This window comes from Scyliorhinus torazame, chromosome 19 (genome assembly GCF_047496885.1).
Source record: "Scyliorhinus torazame isolate Kashiwa2021f chromosome 19, sScyTor2.1, whole genome shotgun sequence".
Lineage (NCBI taxonomy): Eukaryota > Metazoa > Chordata > Chondrichthyes > Carcharhiniformes > Scyliorhinidae > Scyliorhinus > Scyliorhinus torazame.
In genome coordinates, this window is record NC_092725.1 from 106,253,903 (window position 1) to 106,276,856 (window position 22,954).

At 47.2% G+C, this 22,954-nt stretch overlaps 1 protein-coding gene across 6 annotated transcripts in view; it reads right to left on the reverse strand.

Annotated features, from left to right (window-relative positions):
- LOC140396409 (SLIT-ROBO Rho GTPase-activating protein 1) overlaps positions 1 to 22,954 on the reverse strand; it is a 312,310-nt gene that overhangs the window by 52,968 nt on the left and 236,388 nt on the right. For 4 of the 6 annotated variants that reach the window (XM_072485013.1, XM_072485009.1, XM_072485010.1 and 1 more), the window contains exons 10-15: positions 22,867 to 22,951; positions 18,039 to 18,066; positions 15,974 to 16,076; positions 12,048 to 12,108; positions 9,399 to 9,476; positions 6,365 to 6,499 (exon numbers count right to left, since the gene is read on the reverse strand). In XM_072485013.1, coding sequence (XP_072341114.1) covers positions 6,365 to 6,499; positions 9,399 to 9,476; positions 12,048 to 12,108; positions 15,974 to 16,076; positions 18,039 to 18,066; positions 22,867 to 22,951 — 490 coding nt within the window. Of the gene's footprint in view, positions 1 to 6,364; positions 6,500 to 9,398; positions 9,477 to 12,047; positions 12,109 to 15,182; positions 15,217 to 15,973; positions 16,077 to 18,038; positions 18,067 to 22,866; positions 22,952 to 22,954 lie in introns of all 6 variants that reach the window. The other 2 variants (XM_072485012.1, XM_072485011.1) reach the window with 2 other exon arrangements.

The window sequence follows — 22,954 nt, forward strand, 5'->3', positions numbered from 1 at the left end:
CAAAGAGGGGTTTTATGTACTAATCCTGCGATGTGGTAACTTTTCTCTCTCCCACAGGTGGTGATGGGGGAAGGAGGGGAGGTGGAGGAGATGGGGCGTTGGCCATTGGGGGCCGGGCCAAGGGAGAAGCGCGGGCTTGGTTCCCGCGCTATGATAATCATGGCGGGAATAGAGAAGCAGGAAGGAGGGGGCGTTGCACGGTGCGAGCCGAGGTCACGGGGGGAAGCCGAGGTCAGCCAGAGTTTGCTGACTTCTGGGAGCAACATGGGGGGAGTAATTACGCTAGCGGGGGATCTAGCGGGGGGGGGTGGGAGGGGGGAATTACTGGGTTGCTGCTGCTGGGGAGAGGGGGGAGCTGGTATGGGAGAGGATGGGCGGGGGGGCACCGCCTGGGGGAGATACAGCTGCGTGGGAACCGGGTGAGGAGCTGGAAAAAGGTGATGGCTAATCGACAAGGGGGGGGTAGGAAGCCCCCCAACTCGGCTGATCACGTGGAACGTGAGAGGGCTGAACGGGCCGATAAAGAGGGCACGGGTACTCGCACACCTTAAGAAACTTAAGGCAGATGTGGTTATGTTACAGGAAACGCACCTGAAACTGATAGACCAGGTTAGGCTACGCAAAGGATGGGTGGGGCAGGTGTTCCATTCGGGGCTAGATGCGAAAAACAGGGGGGTGGCTATATTAGTGGGGAAGCGGGTAATGTTCGAGGCAAAGACTATAGTGGCGGATAACGGGGGCAGATACGTGATGGTGAGTGGCAAACTACAGGGGGAGATGGTGGTGTTGGTAAACGTGTATGCCCCGAATTGGGACGATGCCAATTTTATGAGGCGAATGCTAGGACGCATCCCAGACCTAGAGACCGGAAAGCTGATAATGGGGGGAGATTTTAATACGGTGTTGGAACCAGGGCTGGATAGGTCGAAGTCCAGGACTGGAAGGAGGCCGGCAGCAGCCAAGGTACTTAAAGATTTTATGGAGCAGATGGGAGGTGTAGACCCGTGGAGATTTAGCAGACCTAGGAGTAAGGAGTTCTCGTTTTTCTCCTATGTGCATAAAGTCTATTCGCGAATAGACTTTTTTGTGCTGGGTAGGGCATTGATCCCGAAGGTGAGGGGAACGGAGTATACGGCTATAGCCATTTCGGATCACGCTCCACACTGGGTGGACTTGGAGATAGGGGAGGAAACAGGAGGGCGCCCACCCTGGAGAATGGACATGGGACTAATGGCAGATGAGGGGGTGTGTCTAAGGGTGAGGGGGTGCATTGAAAAGTACTTGGAACTCAATGATAATGGGGAGGTGCAGGTGGGAGTGGTCTGGGAGGCGTTGAAGGCGGTGGTTAGAGGGGAGCTGATATCAATAAGGGCACATAAAGGGAAGCAGGAGAGTAAGGAACGGGAGCGGTTGCTGCAAGAACTTTTGAGGGTGGACAGACAATATGCGGAAGCACCGGAGGAGGGACTGTACAGGGAAAGGCAAAGGCTACATGTAGAATTTGACTTGCTGACTACAGGCACTGCAGAGGCACAATGGAGGAAGGCACAGGGTGTACAGTACGAATATGGGGAGAAGGCGAGCAGGTTGCTGGCACACCAATTGAGGAAAAGGGGAGCAGCGAGGGAAATAGGGGGAGTGAGGGATGAGGAAGGAGAGATGGAGCGGGGAGCGGAGAGAGTGAATGGAGTGTTCAAGACATTTTATAAAAAATTATATGAAGCTCAACCCCCGGATGGGAGGGAGAGAATGATGGGCTTCTTGGATCGGCTGGAATTTCCCAAGGTGGAAGAGCAGGAAAGGGTGGGACTGGGAGCACAGATCTAGGTAGAAGAAGTGGTGAAAGGAATTAGGAGCATGCAGGCGGGAAAGGCCCCGGGACCGGATGGATTCCCAGTCGAATGCTATAGAAAATATGTGGACTTGCTCGCCCCGGTACTGACGAGGACCTTTAATGAGGCAAAGGAAAGGGGACAACTGCCCCCGACTATGTCTGAAGCAACGATATCGCTTCTCTTAAAGAAGGAAAAGGACCCGCTACAATGCGGGTCCTATAGACCTATTTCCCTCCTAAATGTAGATGCCAAGGTCCTGGCCAAGGTAATGGCAATGAGAATAGAGGAATGTGTCCCGGGGGTGGTCCACGAGGACCAAACTGGGTTTGTGAAGGGGAGACAGCTGAACACGAATATACGGAGGTTGTTAGGGGTAATGATGATGGTCCCACCAGAGGGAGAAACGGAGATAGTAGTGGCGATGGATGCCGAGAAAGCATTTGATAGAGTGGAGTGGGATTATTTGTGGGAGGTGTTGAGGAGATTTGGTTTTGGAGAGGGGTATGTTAGATGGGTGCAGCTGTTGTATAGGGCCCCAGTGGCGAGCGTGGTCACGAATGGACGGGGATCTGCATATTTTCGGCTCCATAGAGGGACAAGGCAGGGATGCCCTCTGTCCCCATTATTGTTTGCACTGGCGATTGAGCCCCTGGCGATAGCGTTGAGGGGTTCCAAGAAGTGGAGGGGAGTACTTAGGGGAGGAGAAGAGCACCGGGTATCTTTGTATGCGGACGATTTGCTACTATACGTGGCGGACCCGGCGGAGGGGATGCCAGAAATAATGCAGATACTTGGGGAGTTTGGGGATTTTTCAGGGTATAAATTGAACATGGGGAAAAGTGAGTTGTTTGTGGTGCATCCAGGGGAGCAGAGTAGAGAAATAGAGGACCTACCGTTGAGGAAGGTAACAAGGGACTTTCGTTACCTGGGGATCCAGATAGCTAAGAATTGGGGCACATTGCATAGGTTAAATTTAACGCGGTTGGTGGAACAGATGGAGGAGAATTTCAAGAGATGGGATATGGTATCCCTGTCAATGGCAGGGAGGGTGCAGGCGGTTAAGATGGTGGTCCTCCCGAGATTCCTCTTTGTGTTTCAGTGCCTCCCGGTGGTGATTACGAAGGCTTTTTTTAAAAGGATTGAAAAGAGCATCATGGGTTTTGTGTGGGCCGGGAAGACCCCGAGAGTGAGGAAGGGATTCTTACAGCGTAGCAGGGATAGGGGGGGGGCTGGCACTACCGAGCCTAAATGAGTATTATTGGGCCGCTAATATTTCAATGGTGAGTAAGTGGATGGGAGAGGAGGAGGGAGCGGCGTGGAAGAGATTAGAGAGGGCGTCCTGTAGGGGGACTAGCCTACAGGCTATGGTGACAGCCCCATTGCCGTTCTCACCGAGGAACTACACCACAAGCCCGGTGGTGGTGGCTACACTGAAGATTTGGGGACAGTGGAGACGGCATAGGGGAAAGTCTGGAGCCTTGGGGGGGTCCCCGATAAGAAACAACCATAGGTTTGCCCCGGGGGGAATGGATGGGGGATATGGAATGTGGCAAAGAGCAGGAATAACGCAACTGAAAGATCTGTTTGTGGATGGGAAGTTCGCGAGTCTGGGAGCGCTGACCGAGAAATATGGGTTGCCCCAAGGGAATGCATTCAGGTATATGCAACTGAGGGCTTTTGCGAGGCAACAGGTGAGGGAATTCCCGCAGCTCCCGACACAAGAGGTGCAGGACAGAGTGATCTCAAAGACATGGGTGGGGGATGGTAAGGTGTCAGATATATATAGGGAAATGAGGGACGAAGGGGAAACTATGGTAGATGAACTAAAAGGGAAATGGGAAGAAGAGCTGGGGGAGGAGATCGAGGAGGGGCTGTGGGCAGATGCCCTAAGCAGGGTAAACTCGTCGTCCTCGTGTGCCAGGCTAAGCCTGATTCAGTTTAAGGTATTACACAGGGCACATATGACTGGAGCACGGCTCAGTAAATTTTTTGGGGTGGAGGATAGGTGTGCGAGGTGCTCGAGAAGCCCAGCGAATCATACCCATATGTTTTGGTCATGCCCGGCACTACAGGGGTTTTGGATGGGGGTGACAAAGGTGCTTTCAAAAGTAGTAGGAGTCCGGGTCGAACCAAGCTGGGGGTTGGCTATATTTGGGGTTGCACAAGAGCCGGGAGTGCAGGAGGCGAGAGAGGCCGATGTTTTGGCCTTTGCGTCCCTAGTAGCCCGGCGCAGGATATTGCTAATGTGGAAAGAAGCCAAGCCCCCGGGGGTGGAGACCTGGATAAATGACATGGCAGGGTTTATAAAGCTAGAGCGGATTAAGTTCGTCCTAAGGGGGTCGGCTCAAGGGTTCACCAGGCGGTGGCAACCGTTCGTCGAATACCTCGCAGAAAGATAGACGGAATGGGAAAAAGAAGGCAGCAGCAGCAGCCCAGGATCCGGGGGGGGGGGGGGCTGGGGGGGAGGGGGGAGGAGGAGCCAGAAGGACTCTCAGGGTTGTTAATATATACTGTATAGTATGTATAGGTCGTTGCTACAGATAATTATATATTGGACTGTTAAATTATATTTTTGGAGAGTGTTACTTGTGACAAGGCAGTTGCCAATTAGGGCTAGTTTTCATTTTTGATATTTATTATTTATTCATTTTTTGTTTATAAAATAGGTCATTGTTATTTGTGTTGTTATAATATTGTGTAAAGGATGCACAATGTACTGTGTTGGTTGACCAAAAATTTTCAATAAAATATTTAATTAAAAAAAAAAAGTCTGTTCACCACTTGCGTGGCATAAGTCAGGTGTGTGATGCAATACACTTCACTTGCCTGGATGAGTGCAGCTCCAACAACACTCAAGAAGCTTGACACCATCCAGGACAAAGCAGCCTACTTGGCACCCCTTCTACAATCATTCACTCCCTCCCTCCACCATGGACGCAAAGTAACAGCCGTGTGTTCCATTTGCAAGATGCACTGCAAGAACTCACCAAGGCTCCTTTGGCAGAGCCTTTCAAACCTACGACATGACCATCTAGAAGCACAAGGGTGGCAGACACCTTGGTTCCCCTCCAAGTCACTCACCATCCTGACTTGGAAATATAACGCCGTTCCTTCAGTGTCGCTGGGTCAAAATCCTGGGAGTTCCTCCCTAGCACTGTGGGTATACGTATACCTCAGACGCAGCTCAAGAAGGCAGCTCCCCACCACCTTCTGAAGGGCAACCAGGGATGGGCAATAAATGCTGGCTTAACCAGCGACGCCCACATCCCAGAAACAAATGTTTTAAATCCTTTGAAATCACAGGGTAAACGTTTTCCCCTGATTTATTTTGCCAAAACCTCTTATAATTTTCAACAGCTTTTTAAAATCTTCTCTTAAACATCTTTGCTTGAAGGAGAATAATCCCAGTTTCTCCACATAACAAAAATCTCTCATTCCTGGTACCGTTCTGGTAAATCTGCCTTGCTTTCCCTCTCATAATCAAAATGTATCTTGTGGTGAAAGATTGCATAGTGCGAATGCTTGTCAAGTTGAAGCTTAAACAATAGATCTTCTATCAGACTGGCTGGCATGTTTACCTGACTATCAGGGATCACACTTTCAAAGTAATGCAGTGGTTGTAAATTGCTTTGGGTTGTATCGCGGACATATTGAAATGAAGTTTGACTAAATTCTCCTCTTTTTACCTGACCAGAGAATCGCCAAATTTGTAAAAGAAACTGCTTCATAAAATAAATGCCACACAAATTCTTCAATCTCCAAAGTAAAACATTCAGAATATGAGAATATTCAAGAAACTCAACAATTCAAATCGGAAATCAAGAAAATTTGTTTTTTGAGAGACGAGACAGACAGAGAGAGAGAGAGAGAGAGAAAATGATGGAATGAAAGAGAGAAAGCAAGACAGAAGGAAGAGACTGACAGACAGATAGAAAGGGAGAGACCAACAGACACAAAGAGAAATAGACAGACAAAATAACAGAGTGTGTGATATGGAGAGAGGGAGGCGGAGGGACAGAGAGAGAAAGTGAGGGTGGGCGAGCGCGGGCGGGAGGGGGAGAGCGCGGGCGGGAGGGGGAGAGCGCGGGCGGGAGGGGGAGAGCGCGGGCGGGAGGGGGAGAGCGCGGGCGGGAGGGGGAGAGCGCGGGCGGGAGGGGGAGAGCGCGGGCGGGAGGGGGAGAGAGCGGGCGGGAGGGGGAGAGAGCGGGCGGGAGGGGGAGAGAGCGGGCGGGAGGGGGAGAGAGCGGGACAGAGAATGAGAGAGAGATGGAGAAAGAGATGGGAAAGAGAGAAAGAGGTGGAGAGAACAAAGGGAGGCTGAGAGAGAGAGAGATGCAAAGAAAGAAGCAGAGATGGAGGGAGACAGATAGAGAGGATAGAGACAGATTGAGAGATACTGTGCAGAGATGATGGGCTGAATGGCATCTTTTTGCACTGTAACAATTCTGTGATTCTGGGAGGTAGCGAGAGAGGAGACAGAGGGACCGATAAAGAGCACAAGAGGATGATCATGGTTAACAAATACTTACGGACACAAGGAATGAGTTCATTAAATCTTTCCTTAGGAAAGAGTGGGTTTTCCAGTCCTCTGAAGTAGAGCTTCAGAACTCCTGCCACGGAGTTAATGTCATGGTTGTCCTGATCATCTGCTAAAGGATCTTCACCTATTTCAGAACAAATATAAAAATCAGTGCAAATTGTAGCTTCCAGAGGTAAAAAAAACTATGCACAATACTTTGACATAATTCAAACTGTGACCATTATTCAGGGGGATGTTAAAGAATCCACAACATCGCCTCTCGGCCTTTTGGCTAAGATTAAGCATCAGGTCAAGCCCAAGATGAGGTGCATTGCCTTTTCTTGTCCGCTTGGACCTCGTATGGCTCTCTCATGGAGACCATGAATGGCTTCAATTTGAATTGTTTTTGGAGCAAGCAATGAGATAGATTATGGGGTTGCCCTGTCCACTCTGTGCATTGGCTTTGTTACTTTAAGGATGGGATAAAACATTTAAAAAAAAGAATCCATAACAATATTGAAAGGACCCCATTTGTATTCCGCGGTCCTTTTTTAAACGGGTCAACAAAGTGATCTCTGGCTTTGTTTGTGTGGGCAAGACCCCGCGAGTAAGGAAGGTAATGCTTGAGCCGAGTCAGGGAGAGGGCGGGCTAGCGCTGCCAAATTTTAGTAACGATTACCGGGCGGTGAATATAGCCATGATCAGGAAGTGGGTGGTGGGGGGAGGATCGGCTTGGGAGATTATGGAAGTGGCTTCATGTAAGGGCACCAGTCTGGGGCGTTGGTAACTGCGCCTCTGCCGTTCCCGCCGGCACGGTACTCCACCAGTCCAGTGGTGGTGGCGGCCCTGAGAGACTGGGGGCAATGAAGGAGACATGTGGGAGCAAATGGAGCATCGGTTTGGTCTCCAATCTGTAATAATCACCGGTTTGCCCCGGGAAGTATGGATCGGGGGCTCCGGAGATGGCAGACAGCAGGGATTGAGAGGTTTATAGAGGGGAGCTTTCCGAGTTTGAGGGCGCTGGAGGAGAAGTTTGGATTGGTGAGGGGAAACAAATTCAGGTACCTACAGGTGGGGGACTTCCTACGTAGACAGGTTTCAAGCTTTCCGCTCCTACCACCAAGGGGGATACAGGACAGGGTAGTTTCCAGAGGGTGGGTAGGAGAAGGGAGCGTCTCGGACATTTACAAGGAACTTATGGGGTCAGAGGAGACGCAGACTAAAGTAACAAAGCGCAAGTGGGAGGAGGAGCTGGGAGGAAAGATAAAGGATGGTCTATGGGCGGACGCGTTGAGTAGAGTCAACGCGTCCACAACATGTGCCAGGCTCAGCCTGATACAATTGAAGGTCGTTCATTCGGCTCACATGACAGTGGCCTGGATGAGCAGATTCTTTGGGGCGGAAGACAGGTGTGCGGGGGGGGGGGGGGGGGGGGGGGGGTACATTGTTTATTTTGTTGTTGCTGTAAAAACAAAAATATCTCACTAAAATGTTTATTAAAAAAAACAATATTGAAAGGAGAGCGGAGAGTTCTCCAGGTTTTTGGTCAACCATTAATAGTTACCTGGTCATTCATTTCACTTGTGGGATCTTTTTTTAAAATATAAATTTAGAGTATCAAATTCATTTTTTTTTTCCAATTAAGGGGAAATTTAGTGTGGCCAATCCACCTGTCCTGCACATAGTTTTGGGTTGTGGGGGCGAAACCCACGCAGACACGGGGAGAATGTGCAAACTCCACACGGACACTGACCCAGAGCCGGGATTGAACCTGGGACATCGGCACTGTGAGGCAACTGTGCTAACCACTGTGCCACCGTGCTGCCCTTACACTTGTGGAATCTTGCTGTGTGCAGATTGGCTGTCATGTTTTCCTATCTAATAATAGTTCTTGCATTTCCACAAATGAAAATTATAGGGTGTAAAAATGCTCCTGAATGTCCTGAGGATGTGGTAAAGCCCTTTGCGAATGAAGGTCTTTATTACACAACATTTCTAACCAAACTGTCAGTTTGAATGCCAAGTTCCCCAGCACATGAATAAGGGACAGATGAGACAGAATACTGTGATAAGTTACATTTGTCAGACTGGGCTTAGCTGGACAATTACTCGTTGCTGAAACACTGGAAGGTGACTATGACTGCTGTCTAAATACTTTGTAAGGAGCTTTATTAACGGGTTGATGAAATCAGAGAAATTCTCTCCGGTTAAACTCTCCTTATTCCGGAAAATTCACCTATTGAGTGTCCAGCATAACTTTCAAACCCTTGCAAGCATCTATGCAAGAAAGTACTCCAACTAAGCCATGCCTATTAAGACAAAAGGCGATAATGAGAAGGAAGGTCCTTTAACCTCCTCACTCTTGGTATTATTTTAAGTACTGAAGAGATCTTTGGATCACAATTGGGAAAACAGACACAAATAAATTCACTCTGCATAGGGGAACCAGAAAGGTGTAGATTTGAATTTTAAAAACTCCAATGGTGACAGCCTGGGGGTACATTGTAATCCAAACTAAGCTGAAGGTAATGAGAAGTAAAATTGGGCAGGATATGAAGTGAGCAGTTGATTTGATTCAGCTAGATGGGTCAAGCTTAAAATGACCCAAGTCCCCTCTTGGTTAATAAACCTTACAGGAATAGTGAATGGCCGACAGTAAAGGTCAGTTTTAGTCAAAAGACTTAACGCGCGACCATAGAATGAATGCTGCCTCACTGACAGCAAAGCAACATTTCACTCCCCAAGTGGCTAGAAAGCTTACAGCACTGTGCTCTCCTATCCCTTATTCCCCGCACCCATCCTCAACCTGACCACAAGTTGTCAAAATGAGAAAGGAACTGTTAGAATTCAAGCATCAACTTATGTGTCACATTGGCACAATTCGCTGGCGCAGGAGTCATTACAAAACCAATGATCATCTTCCAAGCTTCGTGGGCAGGGGACATATCCCATCAGAAAGCAATCACTTGTTGCGAGGCCAGAATAAGTGTTCCTCTGCTAAATAGGACATGGTGCTTCGCAGTGAATCACTCGCAATCTCTCACCTCGTTCAAAGGAATTTTTTATATCGTTGACTTCAGCCTGCGATCCAGGCACTCTGAAGATCCCCTGGTGCTGAAGACCTGCAGAGGACACGCGGAGAGTGAAATGAAAATATGTCCCAATTGTGGCTAAGGCAATAGGGCAAATATCAACATGTGAGTAAAAAAATAACGAACCCGTGAGCTCAATGTCAGACACCAAGAGGACATAAGAACATAAGAACTAGGAGCAGGAGTAGGTCATCTGGACCCTCGAGCCTGCTCCGCCATGCAATGAGACCATGGCTGATTTTTTGTGGACTCAGCTCCTCTTTCCGGCCCGAACACCATAACCCTTAATCCCTTTATTCTTCAAAAAGCTATCTATCTTTATCTTAAAAACATTTAATGAAGGAGCCTATACTGCTTCACTGGGCAAGGAATTCCATAGATTCACAACCCTTTGGGTGAAGAAGTTCCTCCTAAACTCAGTCCTAAATCTACTTCCCCTTATTTTGAGGCTATGCCCCCTAGTTCAGCTTTCACCCACCAGTGGAAACAACCTGCCCGCATCTATCCTATCTATTCCCTTCATAATTTTATATGTTTCAATTAGATCCCCCCTCATCCTTCTAAATTCCAACGAGAACAGCCCCAGTCTACTCAACCTCTCCTCGTAATCCAACCCCGTCAGCTCTGGGATTAAACTAGTGAATCTCCTCTGCACACCCTCCAGTACCAATACATCCTTTCTCAAGTAAGGAGACCAAAACTGTACATAATACTTCAGGAGTGGCCTCACTAACACCTTATACAATTGCAGCATAACCTCCCTAGTCTTAAGCGCCATCCCTCTAGCAATGAAGGACAAAATTCCATTTGCCTTCTTACTCACCTGTTGCACCTGTAAACCAACTTTTTGTGACTCATGCACTAGTACACCCAGATCTCTCTGCACAGCAGCATGTTTTAATATTTTATCATTTAAATAATAATCCCTTTTGCTGTTATTCCTACCAAAATGGATAACCTCCCATTTGTCAACATTGTATTCCATCTGCCAGACCCTAGCCCATTCACTTACCCTATCCAAATCCCTCTGCAGACTTCCTGTATCCTCTGCACTTTTTGCTTTACCACTTATCTTAGTGTCGTCTGCAAACTTGGACACATTGCCCTTGGTCCCCAACTCCAAATCATCTATGTCAGCTTAAGAAAAATGAGCGGGTGTGGACTTTTTCCCCCTTCAAGTCTATTCTGTCAGTCAACAAAAAACATGGGCTGAATTTTGCCATTTTTTGGCAACGTGTCATCTTGGGCCAGAGAGCATGATGACCCTCACCCCGCTGAGGATTGTACTCACATGTGCGCCCCCAGCTAGTTTTGCTCGCCAGATGCACATGGTGGAGCACCTCACGATTCACAGCGATGTGAATGGACAATTTAACATGGGTGGACTTTCAAGTGTAAAGTTTTGATGTGCATAGTTAAATGATGTAAATTGGAATCCCAACTTTCACAATCGGGATTCCCCATGGGCGGAAATAATCACTCCGGGAAATAGAATCCCATCAGGGCAGGAGGCCATTCAGCCCATCAAGACTGCACCAACCCTCCAAAGGAGCACTCTATCTAGGCTCATTCTCCCACCCTATCCCTGTAACCCCACACATTGATCACAGCTAATCCACCAACCCGCAATCTTTGGACTGTGGGAGGAAACCATGCAGACATGGGGAGAATGGACAAATTCCACACAGAGTCACCCAAGGCCAGGGACTATTAGGCAGCAGTGATAGCCACTGCCACCGAACCAACCGCCGGCATAAAAGCCATTTTGGGGCTCCCGCTTGACTCTTCGCCCCTCTCTGCTATTCCCACTCCCCGAAAACGGGAATGGAAAATCCTTCCCAATCACTGATCTCCCTCAGCTCCTCATTCCCACACTTTACCCCTTAATGGCCAAAAATCTATGGATCTGATAGACTCAACAATACAGCCTCCGCCAGCCTTGTGAGACAGAGGAGTCCAAAGATTCACCTCTCTCCAAGTGAAGAAATTTCTCCTCATCTCCATCTGAAATGGCCAAACCCACACTCTGAGACAAGTGGCCTTGTGTTCTCCAGTTAGGGGGAAACATTTTCTCAGCATCTACACTGTCCCCAAAGAATTTTCTGTTTCAATCAAATCACCTCTCATTTTCCTAAACGCTAGGGAATACAGATCCTGTTCACTCAATCTCTCATCGGAGGACCATCGCTTCACCCTCACAATCAGTCTAGTAAATCTTCATTGAACTCATAGAATCCTTACAGTGCAGAAGGAGACATTTTGGCCCATTGAGTTTGCACCGACCGTTCGAAAGACCATCCTACCTAGTCCCAATCCCCTGACCTATTCCAGCGACCTTACCCTAAGGGGCAATTTATCATGGGCAATCCACCTAACTTGCACATCTTTGGACTGTGGGAGGAAAGCGGAGAACCCGGAGGAAACCCACACAGACACGGGGAGAATGCGCAAACTCCACACAGACATTCACCCGAGGTCGGAATCGAACCTGGGTCCCTGGTGCTGCGAGACAGAAGTGCTAACCACTGTGCCGCCCAAGAAAGACTTTCTCTAAGGAAAGTATGTCCTTTTGTAGGGAAGGAGAACTGAACAATAACATACCATATAGATTGATAAATCGAACACAACTCTCCACAATCAGAGGAATGGCTTGTCCAGAGTCCTGGAGAAGGAAATTTTAAGGAGCTTGTAATTCTCTGTAGAGACAAGGTCTGATGAGAACACAATACAAAAAGTGTCTCCTCACAATATATCATTAAAATTAGGCTGGATTATATTGCCTTCCGGTATCTCAGGCAGGTTCAAGTCATTGGACGGGCAATGTCTATGATTATTGCACCTCCTGACTATAGAAATGCACAATTCCCACTTGATTTGGTAACGGAATGAGGCAATGTATCCTCGACATTTGAGTAGCAAATGGTTTGATTTTCTGAACCAAATGCCATGATACCCACTTGAACGGGCATCACCAGGGCACGGTGTTGGCACACTCTTGCCTGCCTGGCACATCTTTGATCAGGAATGGATCACTCTTCATTATTTGTTTAGAAAGAGGGGTTACAGAGGTACACTAGCATGCCCAAGTACCGTCCTAGACTCACCTGCTCCACGGCTAGCTCAGGGCTCCATGGCTAGCTCAGGGCTACACAGCAAAACAGCTCACACAACTGCTCATTCACACGGCAGGCGCACGAGACAAAAGGAAAATAAATATCTGAATGACAATTGGAAGAAAAAAAACGTCGCGTCTCATCAGACCTCTTGATGACATTTTACTCAATGGACTTTGCAGAACAAGGCTTCTGGAAAAGGTGCATTTCAAATAGTTGCAGTCAGAAAAAGCGTGAGATACCGGACATTCCTTTTATTTGACTTAACTTGCTGATAAACTTGGGTTAGACGTCTCGTTAATAAGAGAAGCAACGCAAGTAGGAAAATTAAGCTTTGTAAAGGTCGAATGTTTGCAAGAGTCCTGAGATTGGGGACAATTTTCAATTCCTTTCAGCTTCGCTTGATAATGAACGGTCACCCCCAACTTTGTCGAATGCATCTGACGAAGCGTCATCCACCGCAAATGTCAACTCTCCTCCCCTCTCCACAGAGGCTGCCTGACCGGCACAATGGTTTTCCAAAGTTTTCTGTTTCTAGTCCAGATTTGCAGTATGTTTGCTTTTGTTCAAATACTAGTTGTGCAGAATCTTTCCCTCAAGCTTCTGAAACAGGCAGTGGAATATGGCAGAACATCTTGTGCATTTACTTTTGAAGTGATAAAAACGCCCCATTTTTAACAATTTGCATTTTTTGCCCTGAAGGAATTGAAAAAAAGGGAGCATTGCCTGAACAAAAGCCTCCTTCCACCCTATCAGCAGATCTAACTCTATCAGCAGATCACATCTAATCCGCTATCCCCGGTGTATTTATTCCACTTCCCCTTGACTGCATCTTTCTCCTCACTTCAACTACTCCATGGGATAATGTCTTTCACATTCCAATCACTCAAACTAAAGAAGACTCTCTCAAATTTCACTAGTTTATATTTATATCCATTAATTTTGGGCTCCTGTAAAGTGGAAGCATTTTTTCTATCTCTACCCTATCAAAACTCTTCCTAATTTTGAAGAACTCTATCAACTCATCGCTTGACCCCATAATGTCATATAAATTACATTAAGATGCACAGGTGAAGGTTTAATTAAGTACCTAGAGCACTTATAAAGAGAGATTGCCAACGGTGGGGTGGTAAGGATAGTAAGTAGGAAGCAGTCATATGTAATGCTGCATTCTGAAAACAAATCTATTATCAAGAAAAATATTAAGTGTCCGGTTTCATACTTCAATTGGATTGGGATGGAGTTAACATGGTCTTCTTTTATCTAGACAGGAAATCACTAATGCAAGGTGCCTTAGGAAAGCAGTCTGCATGAGCTGTACTAAACTAATCCTAATCTCTGCGCAGCAAGTTTCCGATTTTACTGGAAGAGTTTCACAGAATGATGGAGCACGGGAAGAGGCCATTGGGCCCTTCGCCCCGTCCCTGCTCCTTGGAAGAGCCATTCATTTACCCCCACATTCCCTGGTTGCTCTGCAATGTCTCACAAAATGTACCCCATTGCCTTTTTAAAGTTATTATTGAGCCTCTTTCCAGGAAGTGTTCCAGATTCATTTACCATTTGGAACATCACAAATTGGCACGGTAGCAGTGGTTAGCAGCATCGCTTCACAGCGCCAGGGCCCCGGGTTTGATTCCCGGCTTGGGTCACTGTCTGTGTGGAGTCCGCACCTTCTCCCCGTGTCTGCGTGGGTTTCCTCCGGGTGGTCTGGTTTCCTCCCACGAGTCCCGAAAGACATGCCTGTCAGGTGAATTCTCCCTCAGTGTACCTGAACAGGTGCCACAGTGTGGCGACTAGGGGATTTTCACAGTAACTTCATTGCAGTGTTAATGTAAGGCTACTTAATAATAATAATCTTTATTGTCACAAGTAGGCTTACATTAACACTGCAATGAAGTTACTGTGAAAAGTCCCGAGTCGCCACACTCCGGTGCCTGTTCGGGGACACAGAGGGAGAGTTCAGAATGTCCAATTCACCGAACAAGCACGTCTTTCTGGACTTGTGGGAGGAAACTGGAGGAAACCCACGCAGACACGGGGAGAGCATGCAAACTCCGCACAGACAGTGACCCAAGTGGGAATCGAACCTGGGACCCTGGCGCTGTGAAGCAACAGTGCAAGCCACACTTGTGACATGAGTAAAGATTTTTTTTAAATTTATAAATCAAACAACAGACTTCTTCCCAAAGCAGACATACAGAAGTTGGGTTGGCATGTACATCACGGTGTAGCTCTTGCGTACGATGCACTTAGCTCTCTAAACAACCTTCCATCCAATATATCACTGTCACCTCAGCCCATCCCTACTGGCAGAATGCGAGTGCCTACCGTCCTCACTTCACAACTCACTCAATGAATTAGTACCTCCCCAACCAGAGTAAAAGATCAGTCAAGACATTCCTACAACCTGAAATGGCGTTTTATCGTAATTAGGGCCTGACCAGAGAGGCTGGAGCCTTCTTTTAAAAACAAGCGGCAGACTTCAATCCTGTAACATTTTAAATAACACCGCAAATCTCATCACTGAACTCATGCAAATATTCTGGGTTATAATTTGCTCATTCACTGCAGTTTAAACCCAGGCAGATATGCGAAGCCCGGGTGCTTCACAAGAGCACTATACCTGGTTTCTGGCGTGAGAGTTTCTTCGTCCTCTGCTAGAAGCAATGTTAAGAGTGGAGGACGAAAAGAAAACAGTGAGACAGAGAGCAGCAAATACAGTGGAGGCACAAGGTACAGCCCAGGGCCCTAATCAGCTGTTTGAATATAATGGAATTCCTTATGGGACAATTTCATTGCCATCTTCTGAAGGTTTAAAGAAATAACCAACCCCCCCCTCCCCGCCCAGTTTAGAGGAGCAAACCATTATATTCAGATTAAGGAACAAGTAGGCAATCAGAGCAGGCTTGAAGATAGAGGGGTTCCTCAAGTTCAAGGATGTCATTGCTTATGCAATATCTGCATTTAACCAGGGGTGTCAGTCACTGCACTGACTGGAAGCTCGTTGGAAACATCAGGAAATAATGTCCAACTTCATCTCATGTGTATACGTTTGTCGAGCGAAAGGGGATCCTGAAGAGCAGCAAGTGTAGTTGCTTACAATTTAATCAAACTCGACGGTTATGTCTGCCAATACATCCATGTCTGTGACGTCTCCAATTGGAAAAGCATGCAATTCTTGACTCGAGGAAGCAGATTACAAACAGATACAGAGATAGGGCCCCACGAGAGAATTGAACATAATGGTGTACCTCAAGCCTCTGGGTCTAAATGGGCAACATTCACACCCAAACTGCAAAAGTGGCAAAATGCTTGGGTCTGCTCTCAGAAAAGGTTTAACTTGAGGAACAGAGCATTATGTTCAGACCGATGAAGAAAATAAGGCTCCACCACCATTATATCTTATGCCAGTACCTTGACGAATGTTTCCAAATCCCCATTAAACAACTTAGCATTATATTCTGAGCGGGGCCTGGATTTCCTGGCTTTCTGAGGTTTAGGGGGCACATTTGGAGGCCTGGGAAGAGGATGGAACAAAGTTTGAAAACAACTTTAAAGTACCTGTCCATTCAGTGCGTCACAGGCAGCAACGTAAACCAGCAACATTTCACATCATTAAAATCCATCCACAGAATTCAAACGGGTTGGCAACCATGTGGTATCCAGCAATCCACAGGAAGGTGAAATTTTAATCATTTGGAAACATACAGTTGGACACCAAGATCATTGGGACAAATCTATTAATGAACTTGTTTTCAAAGCACCAGAGTGTAATCGGTAGGGAATGCCCATTCTAATCCACCAAGCGATCCATTAAGTCAGTCTAGTCTAGTAATGGCATTTAACTATCCCACATCCCGTTGACAACAAGGCCAACTCCAAGTTGCCCACCAGAGTTCTTTTGTTTCCTTAAAACAAAATTTTAGAGTACCCAATAATTTTTTCCAATTAAGGGCCAATTTAACATGGCCAATCCACCTGCCCTGCACATTGTTTTGGGTTGTGGGGGTAAGACCCACGCAGACAGGGGGCAATGTGCAAACTCCACACGGATAGTGACCCAGGGCCAGGATCGAAGCCCGGTCATTGGCTCTGTGAGGCAGCAGCGCTAACCACTGCACCACTGTGCCGTCCAGGTCCACCAGAGTTCTGTGCAGAAGTAAAATCTCATCTAGTGAGAAGTATGGGACGGGGTTTTCCGTCCCATCCCACCAGCGGGATCTCCTGGACCTGCCGAAGGCCATGCCACCCCATCTCTAAGTGAGCTGGTATATATCTAAAAGGCCATTCCAAATGAAGAAACATTACTGCTTTTCAGTGGAGTCTCGGCCAATATTCACATCATCCTCTTCCTCCATTGAGTGGGAAAACTCTCGCCTGGTTCAACTCTTACCCAGTGTAGTGAAAGAATCTCCAGAAATAGCTTCTCTTCTTTGGAGTCCCTCACGGAACTAAATCCTTGCCCCATCCCCTCTCCCCAATTTCTCAACCACATACTGGCCACACCACCCAAGCCATCGGATTGCTCATGGATGCTGGTGATAGTCAGCTCTACTTCACCACCACTTCTTTCAACAACACCACCTCTTGTCTGACATGGATGAACCATAAATTCCTTCAATTAAACAGTGGGAAGATCAAAGCGATTGCCTTCAGCCCCTGCCAGTAAGTTGTAAATCAAATAAACAGTGGGTTGCCAAGCCAATGCAGAATGCTAAAATCATGAGACTATGTCTTTCAAGCTCTGCTGCCAATAGCACTAACTGAGCATTTCTGCAAATTCAGTAATTTCATACCATGAATTGAGCAGCACAGTTATGACAAGCGTGAAGTATAGCGGGGGATAAAAGCCCAGTTATAACAATTTTAAGTAACATGTACACATATACGCAAGCACAGACATGTACACATGCACAACAGACGCACACATTGCTACTGAGACGCAAGCACACAGACAAGAGATACAGGCACACAGACACACATGTTCAATGACGCACGTGCTCAGGCACACAGACACGTGTGCTAAACACACATGCAGACACGTGACCACAGACATATACACATGCACAGACTCAACACACACATACACTCATGATACACGTTTTCAGACATGACACACGCTCACAGACACAAAATGAGTGCTCACAGACAAGCTCACAGACACATGCATGTTACGGACACATGCTCATGGGCACACGCATACTCACAGACACACGCACAGGCACTTGCGCTTATGGACACATGCACAGGCACACAAATGCACAGACACGTGCGCTTACAGGCACACGCTCACAGATTATACACACATACACAGACATACCTGCTTACAGGCGCATACACAGGCAACACACGCAGAGACACATGCTTATAGACACGCATACATAGACACATGGGCACAGACAGGTGCGCTCACAGACACAAACTCATGGACACACACATCTGCACTTTTCCCCAAAGAAATTACTGAACTTTCCCTTACCTTGTGGTCATGAAGTCAGTCTTTTGACCTAAAGGAAAAAGGAAACAGATTTTGATTGTGGAATTGTGTTGGGAAACTTCAGGAAAGAGGCTCCGATGGGGATAGTGTGACCGGCTGAGTCCTTCCTTCCTGTTCACCATGTTCAAAAGTCAGGATTTGAGATGTTGACTTAAACATAATGCAGTTTAATGTAATAGAACAACTTTGACCAAATCATAGCAAAGCAGAGAAATTATCAAAAGTTAGTGGAGGTGCTATATTTTTAACCAAGTGCAAAAAGTTCTATTTAAAAGAGATTGAAATCTGACGTGCCTGTAAACATGTATATTGTTAAATGCAATTTAATCATGACCAATCAATATACTATAATCGCACCCAAACCTGATTATCTCTCCCACTGCTTCTAAATGTCCAATTTCACCAATAGAATGTGATACAATGAAGTAAACAATTGAGGTCTACTCGTTTTCCAAATCAAATGGAAAAAATGTTACTCCAAGAAAGTAGCACTTGGCAAATATATTTTTAGCTGTGTTTCATTGAGTTAAAGCACCACAATTTGCTTTCAACCCACAGGTTAAAAACATTTACGAAACGTCCTGCCCTAAATGCTGTGTTGCTACAAGAGTAAGTTGACTTGTTAAAAATGCAAAACTCCTTTTAAATTGGCTTCAGGGGGCACATGATTGCGCCTGCTTCCAATACATAACATGTAATCCCTCAAGTATGCAAGACTAAGGGGTGGGGGAGTTGATCTAATTGAGGTGTTTAAGACAATTAAAGGATTTGACATAAAGAATTTCGTAGGGTGCGGATTCACAAATGAGGGGTCGGAACTTCAAATTTAGAGTCGGATCATTCAGACGTGATATCACAAAGTGGGAGGCACAGAAGCACAGTGGTTAGCACTGCTGCTTCACAGTACCAGGGTCCCAGGTTCGATTCCCGGCTTGGGTCACTGTCTGTGCAGAGTCTGCATGTTCTCCTCGTGTCTGCGTGGGTTTCCTCCGGGTGCTCTTGTTTCCTCCCACAAGTCCCAAAAGACGTGCTGTTAGGTGAATTGGACATTCCGAATTCTCCCTCAGTGTACCTGAACAGGCGCCGGAATGTGGCGACTGGGGGATTTTCACAGTAACTTCATTGCAGTGTTAATGTAAGCCTACTTGCGACAATAATAAAGATTAGTGGCATTGTCATTGGACTAGCAGCCCAGAGACCCAAGGTAATGCTGCGGGGACCCAGGGTAATGCTGCGGGGACCCAGGGTAATGCTGCGGGGACCCAGGGTAATGCTGCGGGGACCCAGGGTAATGCTGCGGGGACCCAGGGTAATAGAACATAGAAAAATGCAGCACAGAACAGGCCCTTCAGCCCACGGTGTTGTGCCGAACCTTTGTCCTAGATTAATCATAGATTATCATTGAATTTACAGTGCAGAAGGAGGCCATTCGGCCCATTGAGTCTGCACCGGCTCTTGGAAAGAGCACCCTACCCAAAGTCAACAACTCCACCCAACACTAAGGGCAATTTTGGACACTAAGGGCAATTTAGCATGGCCAGTCCACCTAACCTGCATATCTTTGGACTGTGGGAGGAAACCGGAGCACCCGGAGGAAACCCACGCAGACACGGGGAGGATGTGCAGACACCGCACAGACAGTGACCCAAGCCGGAATCGAACCTGGGATCCTGGAGCTGTGAAGCAATTGTGCTATCCACAACGCTACCGGGCTGCCCTTAAGAACAAATAAATCTACACTATATCATATTACCGTAATCCATGTACCTATCCAATAGCTGCTTGAAGGTCCCTAATGTTTCCGACTCAACTACTTCCATAGGCAGTGCATTCCATGCCCCCACTACTCTCTGGGTAAAGAACCTACCTCTGACATCCCCCCCTATATCTTCCATCATTCACCTTAAATGTATGTCCCCTTGTAATGGTTTGTTCCACCCGGGGAAAAAGTCTCTGACTGTCTATTCTATCTATTCCCCTGATCATCTTATAAACCTCTATCAAGTCGCCCCTCATCCTTCTCCGTTCTAATGAGAAAAGGCCTAGCACCCTCAACCTTTCCTCTAAGACCTACTCTCCATTCCAGGCAACATCCTGGTAAACCTCCTTTGCACCTTTTCCAAAGCTGCCACATCCTTCCTAAAATGAGGTGACCAGAACTGTACACAGTACTCCAAATGTGGCCTTACCAAAGTTTTGTACAGCTGCATCATTACCTCACGGCTCTTAAATTCAATCCCTCTGTTAATGGACGCTCGCACACCATAGGCCTTCTTCACAGCTCTATCCACTTGAGTGGCAACTTTCAAAGATGTATGAACATAGACCCCAAGATCTCTTTGCTCCTCCACATTGCGAAGAACTCTACCGTTAACCCTGTATTCCGTATTCATATTTGTCCTTCCAAAATGGACAACCTCACACTTTTCAGGGTTAAACTCCATCTGCCACTTCTCAGCCCAGCTCTGCATCCTATCTATGTCATAGATCATAGATCGAGTCTGCACCGGCTCTTGGAAAGAGCACCCCACCCAAGGTCCACACCACCACCCTATCCCCACAACCTCACCCAACACCAAGGGCAATTTTGGACAATAAGGGCAATTTAGCATGGCCAATCCACCTAACCTGCACATCTTTGGACTGTGGGAGGAAACCGGAGCACCCGGAGGAAACCCACGCAAACACGGGGAGGATGTGCAGACTCCGCACAGACAGTGACCCAAGCCGGGAATCGAACCTGGGACCCTGGAGCTGTGAAGCAATTGTGCTAACCACAATGCTATCGTGCTGTCTCTTTGCAGCCGACAACAGCCCTCCTCACTATCCACAACTCCACCAATCTTCGTATCGTCTGCAAATTTACTGACCCACCCTTCAACTCCCTCATCCAAGTCATTAATGAAAATCACAAACAGCAGAGGACCCAGAACTGATCCCTGCGGTACGCCACTGGTAACTGGGATCCAGGCTGAATATTTGCCATCCACCACCACTCTCTGACTTCTATCGGTTAGCCAGTTCGTTATCCAACTGGCCAAATTTCCCACTATCCCATGCCTCCTTACTTTCTGCAGAAGCCTACCATGGGGAACCTTATAAAATTCCTTACTAAAATCCATGTACACTATATCCACTGCTTTACCGTCATCCACATGCTTGGTCACCTTCTCAAAGAATTCAATAAGACTTGTAAGGCAAGACCTACCCCTCACAAATCCATGCTGACTATCCCTAATCAAGCAGTGTCTTTCCAGATGCTCAGAAATCCTATCCTTCAGTACCCTATCCATGACTTTGCCTACCACCGAAGTAAGACTAACTAGCCTGTAATTCCCAGGGTTCTCCCTAGTCCCTTTTTTGAACAGGGGCACGACATTCGCCACTCTCCAATTCCCTGGTACCACCCCTGTTGACAATGAGGATGAAAAGATCATTGCCAACGGCTCTGCAATTTCATCTCTTGCTTCCCATAGAATCCTTGGATATATCCCGTCAGGCCCGGGGGACTTGTCTATCCTCAAGTTTCTCAAAATGCCCAACACATCTTCCTTCCTAACAAGTATTTCCTCGAGCTTACCAGTCTGTTTCACACTGTCCTCTCCAACAATATCGCCCCTCTCATTTGTAAATACAGAAGAAAAGTACTCGTTCAAGACCTCTCCTATCTCTTCAGACTCAATACACAATCTCCCGCTACTGTCCTTGATCGGACCTACCCTCGCTCTAGTCAGTCTCATATTTCTCACATTTGTGTAAAAGGCCTTGGGGTTTTCCTTGATCCTACCCGCCAAAGATTGTTCATGCCCTCTCTTAGCTCTCCTAATCCCTTTCTTCAGTTCCCTCCTGGCTATCTTGTATCCCTCCAATGCCCTGTCTGTAGCTTGTTTCCTCAGCCTTACATAAGTCTCCTTTTTCCTCTTAACAAGACATTCAACCTCTCTTGTCAACCATGGTTCCCTCACTCAATCATCTCTTCCCTGCCTGACAGGGACATGCATATCAAGGACACGTAATGCTCCGGGGACCCAGGGTAATGCTCCAGGGACCCAGACACCCAGGGTAATGCTCCAGGGACCCAGACACCCAGGGTAATGCTCCGGGGACCCAGGGTAATGCTCCGGGGACCCAGGGTAATGCTCCGGGGACCCAGGGTAATGCTCCGGGGACCCAGATACCCAGGGTAATGCTCCAGGGACCCAGATACCCAGGGTAATGCTCCAGGGACCCAGGGTAATGCTCCGGGGACCCAGGGTAATGCTCCGGGGACCCAGGTACGCAGACGATGGAATTTGAATTCACTTTTTAAAATCTGCAATTTAAAGTCTATTGATGATCAGGAAACCATTGTCAATTGTCATAACAGCCCAATTGGTTATCCCTTTGGCAAAGAAATCTGTCATCATTACCTGGTCTGGCCTACAGGAATGTGGCTGGCTCTTAAACTGTCCTCTGAAACAGCTGAGCAAACCCACTAAATCCAAGGACAATTAAGGATATGCAACAAATGCCGGCCTAGTCACCTGCGCCTGTGTCCCAAGAATACATTTTTAACCATCTAATTAAAATGACCGAACAACCTCTAGGGGTTGGATGGCCCCCCTCCTGCTCTTGTATATCATCTTAAAGATGCAACTTTGGAGCAATTTTGGGGAGACTGGTTCAGAAAACCAAAGTTGGATCATGACGTGTCGAGGCTGCTGATGGATGCGGGCGACCCAGGCATTTACAGTTGACGGCACTCAACCAGCATAAAGGAGGCTTGAGAAACAGCAAGATAGATCAGTAGGTAACGTCAGAAGTGATTTACCTTCCCCCAGAGTCCGGTGTAACAAGTCGTGCTTTGCTTGAAGCTTCATGATGAGGTTGCTGCCCTCAAGGTATTCTTTAAATTTCTG